This window comes from Ranitomeya imitator, chromosome 3, assembly GCF_032444005.1.
Source record: "Ranitomeya imitator isolate aRanImi1 chromosome 3, aRanImi1.pri, whole genome shotgun sequence".
Taxonomy (NCBI): domain Eukaryota; kingdom Metazoa; phylum Chordata; class Amphibia; order Anura; family Dendrobatidae; genus Ranitomeya; species Ranitomeya imitator.
The window spans coordinates 340,870,642-340,888,171 of record NC_091284.1 but is presented as its reverse complement, the minus strand read 5'-3'; the positions used below and the strand labels follow the sequence as shown (position 1 = coordinate 340,888,171).

General features: G+C 43.1%; 1 protein-coding gene across 1 annotated transcript in view; it reads left to right on the top strand.

Annotated features, from left to right (window-relative positions):
* The window catches only part of STX12 (syntaxin 12), a 30,032-nt gene extending 19,193 nt beyond the window's left edge, over positions 1-10,839 (top strand). The window contains exons 6-9 of the mRNA XM_069756787.1: positions 4,329-4,434; positions 4,606-4,678; positions 7,677-7,759; positions 10,016-10,839. Of these exons, the coding sequence (XP_069612888.1) occupies positions 4,329-4,434; positions 4,606-4,678; positions 7,677-7,759; positions 10,016-10,111 (358 nt within the window). The 3' untranslated portion in view covers positions 10,112-10,839. The remainder of the gene's footprint in view (positions 1-4,328; positions 4,435-4,605; positions 4,679-7,676; positions 7,760-10,015) is intronic.
* Positions 10,840-17,530: the final 6,691 nt, after the last annotated feature.

Here is a 17,530-nt window from a genome sequence, read left to right as displayed (position 1 = left end):
CGTTAGTGTATCCGCTAAACGGATTGCACTAACGCAATGTGAACCTAGCCTAACAAACGTCCTTTCAAGTCAGCAGATGGATTCCGCTAGTTCTGTTCTACCGGTGGGTGGCAGATTACTCCATTTCTGCCACCAATGGAGAGCATTAACGATTAGCCCCTGGGCCATTAACATCTGGCTTAAACTAAAGGTACCTTCACAATGAACAACTTAACAACGATAACGATAGCGATCCGTGACGTTGCAGCGCCCTGGATAGCGATCTCGTTGTGTTTGACACGCAGCAGCGATCAGGATCCTGCTGTGACATCGCTGGTCGGAGCTAGAAGGCCAGCACCTTATTTCGTCGCTGGATCACCCGCTGACATCGCTGAATCGGCGTGTGTGACGCCGATCCAGCGATGTCTTCACTGTGCTCTCACCGCTGTGCTCTGCTTTACAGCCGGCCCTCACAGTCAGCACGGGAAGCTGACGGCGAGGGACGCGACACACCGGAATGTAAGTATGTAGTGTTTTTTTTTTTTTGTTTGTTTGTTTTTTTTTACAAAGGTAACCAGGGTAAACATCGGGTTACTAAGCGCTGCCCTGCGCTTAGTAACCCGATGTTTACCCTGGTTACCCGGGAACTTCGGCATCGTTGGTCGCTGGAGAGCTGTCTGTGTGACAGCTCTCCAGCGACCACACAATGACTAAACAGCGACGCTGCACTGATTGGCATCGTTGTCTATATTGCTGCAGCGTCCCTTAATGTGACGGTACCTTTAGATTTTGTCAGGGAACCTCCGGACTCCTTTCTATTGACTTCCTTAAAATCACAAGTTCAGCAGGAGGCGTTAGAATTGGAAATTAGAGGCCTTTTTGTCTAAACGAGAGTTAATAGAAGTCCCAGCAGATCAAAAAGGGAAAGGCTTTTACTCCCCCCTTATTTCTGGTCCCCAAACCTGATGGTTCTTTTAGAACCATAATTAATCTGAGAAAACTAAATACATTTTTAAGATCTAAAACCTTCAAAATGGAGTCTATACTTTCAGCCATAAACATTTTCCCCAATGTTATATGGCTGTGTTAGATCTTAAAGATGCCTATTACTATCTCCCTATACATATTTCACATCAGCGTTTTCTCTGAGTAGTGGTCACATTGGAGGGTCATATCCATCATCTACAATTCACGGCGATGCCCTTAGGGTTGTCTATGGCACCCCGTATTTCTACCAAATTGATCTTGGAGGTAATGTCTCATTTACGGGTTAAAGACACCCTGGTTGTTCCATACCTCGATGAACTTCTCATAGTAGGGAATTCCCCCTCTCCAATGTGAACAGAGACTGGCGGAAATAATCTCTTACTTACCGACTCTAGGCTGGTTGATCAACCGGGAAAAATCCAGACTACGCTCTGTAACCTGCCAGATGTTCCTATGCCTTCATCTGGACTCTTTAAACCAAAAATGTCTGCTACCAGAATCTAAAAGGTTATCTATAATTAATAAAGTAAACCTAGAAGTTAACAGGCCTAGTATGTCCTTAAGGGAAAGTATGTCCTTACTGGGTTCAGTGGGCCCAGCTTCATACTAGGAATTTACAAAAATTCACTTTGCAGCAGGACAGAAGACTGCGGGGACATTTGGAAGGTACACTATCCCTGCCGTCAGATGTGCTCAACTCCCTTAAATGGTGGTTAAACCCGGTTAATCTCTCGGGCGGAGTACCTTGGGTTATAGTCCCCTCAAACATAATTACTACGGATGCAAGTCCCTTTGCATGGGGGGCACATTTCAGGGACAAAATAGTCCAAGGTCGGTGGTCTAGGGCAGAGACTGATGACTCTTCAAATGTGAGTTAAAGGCTATATACCATGCCATATCTAACTTTCTTCCACAGCTACAAGGATCTCATACAAGAGTTCAATCCGACAACACCACCTCAGTAGCTTATCTAAACCAGCCAAGGGGGTACGCGATCAATCACTCTCATGTCCATCTCAGCAGACGTTCTGGAACTAGACGAAAAACACCTTGTCCCTATCAGCCCTGCATGTCAGAGGCATAGACCACTCCAGGGCAGATTTTCTCAGCCGCCACACCCTGCACCAGGGGGAATGGGTGCTCAGCATGTGAATTTTCACAATGATAACTGTTATGTGAGGCTTGCCACAAATAGACTTATTCGTCACGAGAGACAACAAGCAGGTTGAAAGATTCACTTCACTGTATAGGATGGACAATGTGGACATATTCAACGCCTTGCAGACCCCATGGACATTTCACCTGGCCTATGCCTTTCCGCCTTTGACGCCATTACCAGTAGTCATCAGGAAGATAAGGGAGGAAGGAGCAAGAGTAATCTTAATAGCCCCGTTTTGGCCCAAGAAGCCGTGGTTCTCATGGGTGAGAGCCATGTCGATCTCCGATCCATGGATACTCCCGGAGGTCCGAGACCTGCTCTCACAAGGCCCTTTCTTCCACCCTCAGGTCAAGGGCCTGCACCTCATGGCATGGCATTTGAAAGGCAGCTACTAAAACTTAGAGGATTCTCTGATAGTTTATTTAATACCCTCTTAAAAAGTTGGAAAGAGTCCACAACAAAAATCTACACCAGAGTCTGGAAAAAAGTTCTAGAGTTTCATTCGGTAAACCTATCTCCTGAAGTACCTATATTAGAGTTCCTAAAGAAAGGACGTGAATTAGGGCTTTCAGTTAGTACCCTAAAAGTTAAAATTTCAGCTCTGGGAGCCTTATATAATTATGATGTTGCAGGCAATAGATGGGTTTCTCGATTTATAGCAGCATGCCAGCGTACAGACCCGGTCCATATACCGCAGGTTCCACCATGGGATCTGAATTTAGTCTTAGATGCCTTGACGGAGACCCCATTTGACACCCTCCTCTTAGCCTCGATAAAATATATCTCATTGAAGACCATCTTATTAGTGGCCTTGGTGTCATCTAGGAGAGTGAGTCGCCTCCAGGCTCTATAAATAGATCCTCCTGACAGAATAGTCTTAAATAAAATATAACCTGACAGAATAGTCTTAAAAACAGACCCGTCATATCTTCCCAAAATGACTACTAAATTCCATAGGTCCCAAGAAATCTTCCTGCCTGCCTTTGATGATAATCCCTCAACACCAGAGGAGGAGAGACTCCACAACTTGGATGTAAAAAGAACTGTTTTAGCCTATTTGGATAGGACTAGGCCCTGGAGGCAGAGCAGGGCTCTCTGTATCTTTCCAGGGTAACAAGAAAGGATCCAAGGTCATGAAAAATACGCTGTCTTGCTGGATCAGAGACGCGATAACATTGGCATGTAAGGCAAAAGGAAGAGACCCACCACAAAATCTGGGAGCACACTCCGCAAGGGCCATATCTTCTTCCTGGGCCGAAAAAGCGGATGTCCCGATAGACCTAGTATGTAAGTCTGCAACCTGGTCTTCGCCTTCTACATTCTATAGGCACTATAGGCTAGATATATCTTCTTCGACTGATTTGGCCTTTGGTAGATCAGCTCTTGACACGGTGATTTTTTCCCCCCCCCCCCAGGTGATTGTCTCTGAAAATCACTCAGTGGGTGCTGTCGTGGCGAAGAGAAAAAAATGGATTACTTACCAGTAATGCTCTTTTATAGAGCCCACGACAGCACCCACTCACTTCCCTCCCTTAATTATAGTTGCGTGTGGTGCATTCTGGTAGTAAGGGGTCAATTGTATATAGTAGACTGTACATAACTTAAGATTGTAGATATGTATATATAATTTTTTATGGAGCAAGTTAACTAAAACCCGGTGGCGGTTCCTCTCATTCTCTGTAATACAACTGGGGAGCGAGGGGGCGCCCCTTTATCTCTCGATAGGTTTCCTGTTGCCAGGGGCGGATCCCCTCAGTGGGTGCAGTCGTGGGCTCTATAAAAGAGCATTACCGGTAAGTAATCCATATTTTTTTTTTGTCATTCTTACAAAAAATGCAAAGAAAAAAACTTTGTGATATCAGAGACATACTGAGGGTACAGTACAGCCTCCATCACCTCTATAGGTGCCCTATTCTAGTTTTGCACAGCATGGAATCGTACATTGCTGTGTATATGAGACCAGGTTAAGCTGAGGAGCGTATTTATATAAAAACAAGCCCTGAAACTGTATCGTATCAGAACTCTGATTAGTACCAAGGAGGTTTCGCTGCTCTATAAAGATTGTAAAATCTTAGTCACAGACCTGAATACCTTACCATGCCTTTATAGATACTCCTTTATTATATATGCGGAGCATTTGGACACCTACAACTTCTTGTCATTTACTAGATTCAACTTTTTCTTTTTTTTTTTTTTCCTTAAGCAATGAAGAGTGGAACCAAATGCAAAGCCAAGAGGAAGATCTTGGAATAACAGAACAAGACTTGGAGCTTATAAAGGAGAGAGAGAGTGCAATCCAGAAATTAGAAGTAAGACTCCTGTAAAATATAATGATATATATATATATATATATATATATATATATATATATATATATATATATATATATATATATAATGTAATTTTTCCTATGATATCTTGTACATAATTTTAATGTAGTTGTACAGACTGCTAATGCTCTCTATACTTCCTTCAAACAGGCAGATATTCTTGATGTGAATCAGATTTTTAAAGACTTGGCAGTAATGATTCATGACCAAGGAGAAATGATAGGTAAAAGTCACTGACTTTATTTTATACTACAAATAGGAAAAAGGATAGGAATCAATGAGGGTTTATTGTAATAGCAATGCTACAGATACGGTATTCATCCACTATACAATATGTTGCCTTACTAAAGAGACAATAAAAAATATGACTGCACCCTAACCTCCCAGCCGAGGGGCTGTCCTGTAGAGCAATGCAGGCTAAGGTTTCTATGTCAACTGAGAATTCTTATTTTAACCCCTTTCTGCCATTAGACATAGTATCTTATCAAGGTGACCTGGGACTTAATTCCCAGGGATGGGATAGTACGTCATAGGCGATCGGCTGCGCTCACGGGGGAGTGCGGCCGATCGCTGCCGAGTGTCAGCTGATTATTACACAGCTGTCACGGTCCGCTCCTGGCACATTAACCCCCGGAACACTTCGATCAAACATGATCGCAGCGTTCCGGCGGTATAAGGATGCATCGCGCAGTGAGGAGGCTCCCTGCGTGCTTCCCTGAGACCCTCGGAAAACGCGATGCGATCGCGTTGTTCCGAGGGTCACCTCCCTGCAGGCCCCGGATCCAAAATGGCTGCGGGGCTCCTTCCAGGTCTTGCAGGGAGGTGGCTTGCAAGAGCCTGCTAAGAGCAGAAGCCGGCAGCCCTGCATGTCAGATCGCTGATCTGACACAGTGCTTTGCAAAGTGTCAAATCAGCGATCTGACACTATAGCATGATGTCCCACCCTGGGACAAAATAAAAAAGTAAAAAAAAAAAAAATTCCTAAATAAAGTTAAAAAAAAAAAAATATTGTTCCAATAAATACATTTCTATATCTGTACCCGGCACCGTTAATTAACGGTGCTGTGGTTTAAGTACCCTTAACTGCTGCCGTTAAAAGGCGTATCGGCGGTCGTTAAGGGGTTAAGGTTAGGGTTGGGGCTAAAGTTAGGGTTACGGGTGTGTCAGGGTTAGGGGTGTGGTTAGGGTTGGGGTTAAGGTTAGGGGCATGTTCGGGTATGGGGTGTGGTTATGGTTAGGGTTGGGATTAGGGTTTGGGGTGTGTTCGGGTTAAGGTTAGAGTTAGAATTGGAGGGTTTCCACTGTTTAGGCACATCAGGGCTCTCCATACATGGCGTCCGATCTCAATTCCAGCCATTTCTGCTTTGAAAAAGTAAAAGTGCTCCTTCCGTTCCGATCTCTCCCGTGTGCCCAAACAGGGGTTTACCCCGACATATGCGGTATCAGCGTACTCAGGACAAATTGGACAACAACTTTTGGGGTCCAATTTCTCCTGTTACCCTTGGGAAAATAAAACAAATTGGAATTAAATTTGTGAAAAAGTTAATGTTCATTGTTTTTTTTAAACATTCCAAAAATTCCTGTGAAACACCTGAAGGGTTAATAAACTTTTTGAATGTGGTTTTGAGAACCTTGAGGGGTGCAGTTTTTAGAATGGTGTCACACCTGGGATTTTCTATCATATAGACCCCTCAAAGTTACTTCAAATATGATGTAGTCCCTAAAAAAAAATGGTGTTGTAAAAATGAGAAATTGCTGGTCAACTTTTAACCCTTATAACTCCCTAAGAAAAAGAAAATGTTGGTTCCAAAATTGTGCTGACATAAAGTAGACATGTGGGTTACTTATTAAGTATTATGTGTGACATATCTGTGATTTAAGGGCATAAAAATTCAAAGTTGGAAAATTGAGAAATTTTCAAAATTTTCGCCAAATTTCTGTTGTTTTCACAAATAAACGCAGGGAATATCAAAGATATTTTTACCAATATCATGAAGTACAATATGTCACGAGAAAACAATGTCAGAATCACCAGGATCCGTTGAAGCGTTCCAGAGTTATAACCTCATAAAGGGACAGTGGTCAGAATTGTAAAAATTGGCCCGGTCATTAACGTGCAAACCACCCTTGTGGGTAAAGGGGTTAATAAGTAAATGGTGTGATTTAAGGACCCATTTCACCTTACTACATATGAATGTAGGTAATCTGCCAATCAGGAGTATTAACCCGTCTGCGCACACGTACAGGTACATCTCACTCGGGGTGCCAGTGTATGAAGCGTTCTAAGCCCACTCCATAGAGGGCATATTATGGCTGGAATACAGAACTGTCACCAGCCTGTAACAGCAGTCATCTATAGTAGGTGTGATCGCTGCTGCTCCAACTATTTACCTGCCTCTGTCAATCTCTGACCACGGAATTTAAATAACGCGAACGACGGTGATTGTGCTCATTTCCACCATCTTGCTACTAATCTGAAGCTCCGCAATAGGCTGAACTTCAAATGACACCGTGATTTATACCAGGGGCAGATATACCATTGGAACAACAGGGGCCCAAGGGGTAAGCGGGCCCACTACTGAATTCAATACAGGAATTGTGCATTATGATAAGTTCTGGACTGTACATGGCCCATATATTTTTCTTGCAGAGGGGCCTCTTTTGTCTTTGACCACTACTGATTTACACTATATATAATATTTTAGTAATGCAGTATATAGCATAAGCAATCAGACAACTGCAGGTTAAAGTCCTCTAGGAAAATAGTGTTTAAAAATATTAATATAAAGGTTTAAATTGCCCCCTTTTTTTTTTTCCCCAGTTTTAAAATAAAGAAATACAAAAATTATAATAAACGTAATTAGTATTACCACAATCATAAAAGTTTGGTATTTACAAATATAAAATATGCATTGAATGCCCCCCTAAAAAAAAAAACAAAACAAAAAAAAAACCCTAAGATTTGTATTTTTGGGAAACCTAACTGAAAAAAAAAAAATCAATAAATGATCAATATGATGTATGCACCCCAAAACGGTATTAATAAAAAGTTCGGCTGAAGGTGTAATAGACAGCTCAATCAACAGAAAAACAAATTATAGGTCTCTGAATATGGCAGCGCAAAATGTATGTACAAATTTCCAAATTTGTAGCGCAGTAAAAACATAAATTGACAATTTATTCGAAAAAGTGCTTGGAAACTGAATCCATTTTTTTTCCAGATAGTATAGAAGCCAATGTTGAAAGTGCAGAAGTTCATGTAGAAAGGGGAACGGAGCAGTTACAGAGGGCAGCCTATTACCAGGTAAGCAGCACTGACTGTACGGCCAAGTTCACACGACTGTATTATCGGTCTGTCTGTGAAAAAACAGACGGCACTTAAACCAATGTTATTCAATTAGGCAGTGCTGATGATGGTGATATCATTTATTTATGTTTTTTATGGTCCGAATCTACACAGGAAAAAAAATCACAGCATAAATTAGGCTACTTTCACACTAGCGTTGGAATCTCCCCGTCGCAATGCGTCGGGCAGAGATTCCGACGCTAGCGTTTGACGCACTGCACAACGGGTGCAGTGGATGCATTTCTCCGGCACATCCGCTGCCCCATTGTGAGGTGGGGGCGGAGTTCCGGCCGCGCATGCGCGGTCGGAAAAAGTGGTCCGTCAGGAGCAAAAAACGTTACATTTAACGTTTTTTGCTCCCGGCGGTCCGGCGCAACCGTCGCACGACGGTTGCGACGTGTGGCAAAGCGTCGCAATGCGTCGCTAATGTTAATCTATGGGGCAAAAACGCATCCTGCAAACAACTTTGCAGGATGCGTTTTTTGCCATAAACGACGCATTGCGACGTCTGGCAAAAAACGCAAGTGTGAAAGTAGCCTTAGTCTTTCCTGGGCGTTAGCTAAGACTTGCATAATCAAGTGTGCACTAGTACCCAGTGTTCACACTTGTATTTCTATACCCTTTTCAAAACTTAATAAAGATAAATTTATAAATAAAAAAAAAAAAGTCTTGTGTGGAAAAAATAAATCGTAATCCATACAGAGTAACTGTATAGCACCTGATTTTTTTCAGATACATTGCAGTTTTTCCTGTTCCTGCAAATAAAGGTTGTATTCATGTTTTGGAAAGGGGTCCTCACTTGGTGAGGGGACTCAGGAGTCGTATTGTCAGCATTTGTCTCTAACCTCCACAGTTTGCGCAGAGTTACGGCTGTAGCTGGTATAGTGGTATTCCCATCTCCAAGATCCCATCGCAATATGTTACGATCGCTAACTGTCACTATACGAGTGGTCACAACCCTGAGTACCTAAACTATTGCAATGCCTGCACATGGCATAGGAGACACAGCAAATCAGAAGAATTAGGCTGGGGTCACACTCTCGCAACAAGTCCCGTCACTGCCGCTGGCACTCGGGACCGGAGTTTGCGGCTGCATGTATTTCTTTGCAGCCACAAACTCCGGTCCCGAGGGCTGGCGCCAGTGCCGGGACTTGATGCATTGAACTTGCAAGTGTGACCCTGGCCTTATACTACATTTCTACTTGAAGGTATTTGCCAATTTTATGCATACACCCACTACATATTAGGATAGAATCTTGGAGATGGGAATATCCCTTTAGACATTTTACATCCACTTTCAATCTCTGACAGCAGCATTTAAATGGAATGAGTGCTAATGCCACCTCACATCAGTTCCCTTTGTGGTGATGGCGAACTTCCGGCTGTCATAGTAACTCATCGGTCCCCTGCTGAAAACCCCTTACCCCAGCTATCATCTCAGCCCTCCTCTGACGTTCAGCTTGAGGCTAAGCTCCGTAGAAATTTTTACTATAGTCTAGAATACTGTGGTATTTCAGTATAAACACAAGCAGTCAAATTGCAGTTTTAGAAATCCCCCAAGAAAAATAGAAAATAATGTAAAAAAAAAAACAGTAATAACTCCCATGTACATGGAGAGCAGTGAATATTAATTCCCTTAAGTAACGGGCACACTTCCAAGCCCAGCTGCTGCAGGAAGCCTGCATCTAACAGCGTGTCTGCTATTAAAGAGAAATTAATTTTTGCTGCTCTCTGCTCCCATGGGTGGGGAGAGCAGTGCATATTCATTTCTCTGGCTCCTGCCTCCTGTGACCTTTTTGCTCTGCCACTCCCCCACCTCCCCAACAAAAGCCAAAGCAGGTACACACACACACTCGCATATTTTTCTCCAAATTTTTGGAAGATAAAAAGTGTCTTATAGTCCAAAAAATCCGGTACTCTCAGATTTGTTGGCAGCCTTGTTGGACTTAGGTGGACACACAATCACTCTGCATGTAGGTAGTCGAGATATCAGAAGCCCCATGAAATGTAATGTTGATGTGTTTCACTTTTTTAAATTTCATTTTTAAGCCAAGAGTATAGTAATTTGTATATCAAAGTAATACATTCTTCATCAATTATACTTACATCTCCTGGACCTAATGCAAACATGAGGCTAGCACTGCATCTTATTAGTAGGAGATGCTAAACATGGCAGCTTTTCTTGAATAACTTTTTCTTTTTTCTTTTCTTCAGAAAAAGTCCCGGAAGAAGATTTGCATCATAACGCTGTTCCTTGCTCTTGTAATGGTTATACTGGCCATTATTATATGGTTGTCTGTGCGGTCCTGATCCATGAGTCCTAGCACAGGAATGCCTCCCACCGCTCTGTAAATATTGACTTCCTAGTGCACAAAAATCACCCTTCCACCCCCAGAGTGAATGTAAAGGGGCAAGGGTCTAAAAGAAAGTTTGAGAAGTGGGATTCAGAGCAGGTTCAGTATATGTGGAGTAGTATAAATGTCAAGATTAAATGGTAGCTTTAGACCTAGTTATTTATCTATGCAGCTGACTACTGACTCGGGTGCAGAGTCACCCTCTGGATTTCTACTGTTTTTGACATACACCACACACTATGACTTGGGTCTTTTTAAATAGACGCTACATTGATCTTTCAATCAGCTGCTGTGCACCTCTTGGCTGTCGACCAGCCCTCTATAGATACTGTCTCACTTATTAAGGTTTTGTAGATTACCAATGGTTATTTCCTTTTGGTGTCTGTCGTTGGGTTGTATATAAAATATATATTTATAGCTTTTTTGTGTTTAGAATTCTGACCTTAATTAGCCAGTATCAGTAATGAAGATAAGGAGCTCTGCAATATTTCCTAATACTGCACATCTGTAATGGATTATTCTTATGACGTGTGCTTTATGTATACACATTAATACATGAGATCATTGTATATACTTTGTCTCATTAACATTCTTTCTACTTTTTGATGTTTATGGACCACACAGAGGAGTAGTAATATATGTATAGGGGTTCAATATGAAAACTGTATTAAACATGAATTTATCCGTTGTGTTGTCTTCATTCAGTTTGACTTGTGTGGAAAGATAAGAGTAGAGGTAGCAGCTTCGGCTTGGTCCACACCAGATGAACCCGATGCTTTCAGCATGATCTAATGTGCATGGGGGCTTGCCAGTGACAGATGACTGGGGAAAGGATTGAGCATGGTGGATATGAACATGCCCTATCCATTTCTTCCAAGCAACCAGAGATTGGCACTCAAATGATAATTCTGCAGAATAAAAAAAAAATGAAAAAAAAAATCCATCTTTGGAGAATTGCTGTATATGGGAGCAGTGTGTATATATAAAACCAACAAAGGGCCTGGATCCTGTTAGAAAAATACGTGGAATCATTAAACTAACAATTTTGAAAGGATTCTGTTATGTTGTGACTGGACCCACTCCTGGTCTTGGCTCTATGTACACAGCTTTTTTTTTTTTTTTTACAGCAACCCGCCACCCCCAATTCCTTAATGTACAGTTGGGGAAATAAGTATTTGATCCCTTGCTTATTTTGTAAGTTTGCGTACTTACAAAGACATGAACAGTCTATAATTTTAAGGGTAGGTTAATTTAATCATTGAGAGGTAGAATATCAAAAACAAAGTCCAGAAAATCACATTGTATAAATTTATTTCTATTTTGCAGTGTGAAATAAGTATTTGATCCCCTACCAACCATTAAGAGTTCAGGCTCCTACAGACCCGTTAGACGCTCCTAATCAACTTGTTACCTGCATTAACCCCTTTACCCCCAAGGGTGGTTTGCACGTTAATGACCGGGAGAATTTTTACAATTCTGACCACTGTCCATTTATGAGGTTATAACTCTGGAACTCTTCAACAGATCCCGGTGATTCTGACTTTGTTTTCTCGTGACATATTGTACTTCATGATAGTGGTAATATTTCTTTGATATTACCTGCGTTTATTTGTGAAAAAAATGGAAATTTGGCGAAAATTTTGAAAACTTCGCAATTTTCCATCTTTGAATTTTTATGCAATTAAATCACAGAGACATGTCACACAAAAAACTGAATAAGTAACATATCACATATGTCTACTTTACAGCAGCACAATTTTGGAACCAAATTTTTTTTTTTGTTAGGTAGTTATAAGGTTTAAAAGTTGACCAGCAATTTCTCATTTTTACACCATATTTTTTAGGGACCATATCTCATTTGAAGTCATTTTGAGGGGTCTATATGATAGAAAATAACCCAGTGTGACACCATTCTAAAAACTGAACCCCTCAAGGTGCTCAAAACCACATTCCAGAAGTTTATTAACCCTTCAGGTTAACCATTCAGAATGTTTAAATAAAAATGAACATTTAACTTTTTTGTTCACAAAAAATTTACTTCAGCTCCAATTTGTTTTATTTTATCAAGGGTAACAGGAGAAAATAAACCGCAAAAGTTGTTGCACAATTTGTCCTGAGTACGCTGATACCCCATATGTGGGGGTAAACCACTGTTTGGGCGCATGGGAGAGCTCGGAAAGGAAGGAGCGCCATTTGACTTTTCAATGCAAAATGGACAGGAATTGAGATGGGACGCCATGTTGCATTTGGAGAGCCACTGATGTGCCTAAACACTGAAACCCCCCACAAGTGACACCATTTTGGAAAGTAGACCCCCTAAGGAACTCATCTAGATGAGCTTTGAACCCCCAAGTGTTTCACTACAGTTTATAATGCAGAGCCGTGAAAATAAAAAAATCTTTTCTCCTCCGCCTCATTGGGGGACACAGACCGTGGGTGTATGCTGCTGCCACTAGCAGGCTGACACTAAGTGATACACAGAAAGTTATCTCCTCCCCTGCAGTATACACCCTCCTGCTGGCTCTCAGCTAACCAGTTCTTGCTTAGTGTTTGTAGGAGGCACATGGGTCTGGTTCAGACCCCAACGTTTTTTATTTTTTACTTTTCTGGTAATTTTTATTTTTTAATTAACGGAGTGAAGGGGGCGACGGTTCCTTTCAAGGTTCCGATTTCCTCCGAGCCATGAACAGGCGAGCACGGCGAGTATACCTCCCCGTACCCTCTCCTGCGACGTGGGAAGCCATGCCTGAGCTCACTTCAGGGGCGACGGTTCCTTCGGGTCCCGATCTCCCCACACCAGCAGCAGGGGACCACATGGAGTGTCGCCACCATGTATCCTCTCCTGAGCCAGGCGTAATGCCAGACAACTGGCCCTGTCCACCCGAGGGCTGAACTCCGTGGATGTACAGAGGCCCTCTCTACGGCGTCCGAGCAGCCCCCACTGTCCCACCACTGTGAAAGCGGATGGCGCAAGGAGGCGGACGGTTCCTCTCCACCTCCCTGACAAAGGGATGATGGATTGAGGTGATGACAAGAGACTATGATCTACTGGATGCAGCCGCACATTCTGCCACGGGGCAGATTAACCGGGTAGAATCTCCTGTGGTATACCTACCGGTATCCCTACCCAATGGGTCATCCATTAAAAATACCACGGACTGTCAGATAGCAAATCTGGTTTATTCCATCTTGTTGCTTCAGGTTCAGCACTCTACCCTCCCTAGCCGCCACATTGATTGCTAGAGCAATGGTCCCCTGGCTGGAGACCTTAACTACCTTGATTCACACCAGTAACAACTGGCCAATCAAATTTTTTGAGCGGGAGACTGACAAAGGATTGTATAAGGATTGTCCAGCACAGTCTAGATCTAAGGGATCTTGGTTCCAAAAAGGGGAACGAAACGTAAGACTGACCCTGGACCTCAAACTTCTAACAACCTTTGACATGGTCCTCCTTCTTTGATGGAGTTCCTCCACTCATCCATTCAACAAAAAAAGGTGCAGTTTCCGGCATCCATCGACATTCGGGATGCTTACCCTCTTCAAAAATTCCTTCGCCTTTCCATTCGTGAACAGCATTTTCAAGTCACAACCTTGTCCTTCGGCCTTGCTTCCGCACCCAGAGTGCTCGCATGGGTCATGGCGGATGTCCTGTTTCTCTTGCACCCTAGAGGCGTGCTCGCCCTGCCCTGTTTGGTCGACTGTCTAGCCGCCCTTCCAGGACTACGCTGAGTCGTCTTTATCACTTGCGATACCCTCTCACCTGGGCTGGCAGCTACACTTAGACAAGTTCTCCTCATCTCCAGCCCAGCAGATATCCTTTTTGAGGATGATCCTGTAAACTTCCAGAAGGATGGTAATTATCCCTTGAGACAAAGTCATGGCCCTTCAACAGGGAGCTCGTGAACTTGATTACTCACCCTCTCATGTCATTCGATTTGCTAGGAGAGTTCTGAGAGGAAAAATGGTGACGACAATGGAAGCGGTTTCCTTCGCTCCGCTCATTTTCAGCAAGTCAGACTTTCAGACGATAGTCTCTGAGCTCCTTCTTCATCCAGGGCCTTTCTCCCGGTTCAATGGTTATTAGTAACTACCAATGCCAGTCCCTATCATTGCTCTGGAGATCCGAACGGTAGTTCTACAGCAGGTCCACTGCCTTCTGGCGGGTCACCCTATCCGAATTCAATTGGATAATGCAACGGTGGTGCCATACGTCAATTATCTAGCAGGTATCCACGGTCAGGTGCCATGACAGAGGTACCTCACATTCTCTGATAGGCCGAGATCTATCATTCGGTGATCTCGGCAGTATATATCCCAGGAGTAGAACTCTGGATGGCAAACAAATTCAGCCGTCAGGGTTCCGCCTCAAGTCAGTGGGAACTTCACCCCGAGGTCTTCCATCAGATCTGCCTTCACTGGAGCTCTGCAGTTGTAGGTCGGATGACGTCCAGACTGAATGCCAATGTACTCAAGTTCGTGGTTCGTCCTCGAGATCCAAGAGCCATCGCACTCCATGCTCTGTTCTGCCATGGTACCAGTTTCCATAACTCCCCTTCCACTACTTCCAAAAGCCTTTCTGAAATGGAAAGGGGCCCCAGTGATCCTCTGAGATCCGCACTGACCACGTCAGTTTTTGTTTGCGGAGCTGGTATCTTCCCGACTTATCGCAGCAAAACTGCAAGTAGGAACTTTCTCACAGGGAGTTTTCACACGTTGTTCTTCCCTATTGCATACCATTAGATCATTGGGACCTTAATGGTCCTAGGAGTCTTACAGTAGACTCCTTTTCATCCGGGCAGACTTTACTATCAGGGAAGGTCGCCCTTTTTTCTCTGCGATATCCTCACTCTGACGAGTCTTTGGAGCTAGCTGCTCTGCTCGTTCAGACTTTTTTCCCTTATTACCTTCAAGGCAAGGTTGTCCTCAGGCCATCCCCATCCCGTGTTACCAAGGTGGTACTGTATTACCACTGTTATGAGGGCATAGTTCTTCCCTCATCTCTTTCGACACCAGTCCACAAAATGGAATAAATTCCCCATATTCTTGACGAAGTGAGTGCTCTGAGTAGGTACGTCTCAAGGACGGCGTCCTTCCGATGGTTGGAAACTTTATTCGGGCTTCCTGACGGTAGAGAAAGGCTTCCGGACGTTTTTAGGAAGGGATTAGCCGTTTCATCGGCCATGATAGCATGGTGGATTCATTTCACCATCCAGGAGTCCTTCCATGCTAGATGTCCACCTATCTCCCTGTCTATCGAGGGCACGCCTGCAAGCTTGCGGATTCATCCAGTCCGCATGCATTCTTGCAGCACTATAATTCCCACACTTCCACAGATGTGAGTCTGGGCAGGTGGACTCTGCAGGCCACAGTGGTGCACTTGTAAGTAGCGGTTACACAGGGCCTGATCTGATGTTGTCCCCACCCAGGGACTGCTTTGGGACGTCCCACGGTCTGTGTCCCCCAATGAGGCGAAGGAGAAATAGGGATTTTTGTGTACTCACTGTAAAATCCTTTTCTCCGAGCCATTCATTGGGGGACACAGCTCCCACCCTGTTATTAGCTTATGCTTGTTTTATAATCTGACATGCTATACTCTCATATATAATATGACATGCTATACCCTCACATGTTGTTATTGATCTCCTACTGCTTTTGCACTGAACTGGTTAGCCGAGAGCTGGCAGGAGGGTGTATACTGCAGGGGAGGAGCTAACTTTCTTTGTATCACTTAGTGTCAGCCTCCTAGTGGCAGCAGCATACACCCACGGTCTGTGTCCCCCAATGAATAACTCGGAGAAAAGGATTTTATGGTGAGTACACAAAAATCCCTATATTTTTTTTTCCACAAAAATTATATTTTGGCCCCCAGTTTTGTATTTTCTCAAGGGTAACAGGAGAAATTGAACCCCAAAGGTTGTTGTCCAATGTGTCCTGAGTACGCTGATGCCCCATATGTGGGGGGGAACCACCGTTTGAGAGCATAGCAGAGCTCAGAAGGGAAGGAGCATCATTTGGAATGCAGACTTAAATGGATTGGTCTGCAGGCGTCACATTGCGTTTGCAGAGCCCCTGATGTACCTAAACAGTAGAAACACCCCACAAGTGACCCCATGTTGGAAACTAGACCCCCCAAGGAACTTATCTAGATGTGTTGTGAGAACTTTGAACCCCCACGTGTTTCACTACAGTTTATAATGCAGAGCCGTGAAAATTAAAATAAAAACATTTTCCACAAAAATTATTTTTTAGCCACCAGTTTTGTATTTTCTCAAGGGTAGCAGGAGATATTGGACCCCAAAAGTTGTTGTCCAATGTGTCCTAAGTACGCTAATACCCCATATGTTGGGGTAAACCCCTGTTTGGGTGCACGGGAGAGCTCGGAAGGGAAGGAGCACTGTTTTACTTTATCAACGTAGAATTGGCTGGAATTGAGATTGGATGCCATGCCGCGTTTGGAAAGCCCCTGATGTGCCCAAACAGTGGAAACCCCCCAATTATAACTGAAACCCTAATCCAAACACATCCCTAACCCTAATCCCAATGGTAACCCTAACCACACCCCTAACCTTGACACACCCCTAACCCTAATCCCAACCGTAAATGTAATCCAAACCCTGACTTTAGCCCCAACCCTAACTGTAGCCTTAACCCTAGCCACAACCTTAATACTTTTTTTTAATTTTTTCCCTAACTAAGGGGGTGATGAAGGGGGGTTTGATTTACTTTTATAGCGGGTTTTTTAGCGGATTTTTATGATTGGCAGCCGTCACACACGCTTTTTATTGCAAAAAATATTTTTTTGCGTTACCACATTTTGAGAGCTATAAATTTTTCCATATTTTGGTCCACAGAGTCATGTGAGGTCTTGTTTTTTGCGGGACAAGTTGATGTTTTTATTGGTAACATTTTCGAGCACATGACATTTTTTGATCGCTTTTTATTCCAATTTTTGTGAGGCAGAATGACCAAAATCAGCTATTCATGAATTTCTTTTGGGGGAGGCGTTTATACCGTTCCGCGTTTGGTAAAATGGATAAAGCAGTTTTATTCTTCGGGTCAGTATGATTACAGCGATACCTCATTTATATCATTTTTTTATGTTTTGACGCTTTTATACGATAAAAACTTTTATAGAACAAATAATTATTTTTGCATCGCTTTATTCTGAGGACTATAACTTTTTTATTTTTTTGCTGATGATGCTGTATGGCGGCTCGTTTTTTGCGGGACAAGATGACGTTTTCAGCGGTACCATGGTTATTTATATTCGTCTTTTTGATCGCGTGTTATTCCACTTTTTGTTTGGAGGTATGATGATAAAGCGTTTTTTTGCCTCGTTTTTTATTTTTTGCAGTGTTCACTGAAGGGGTTA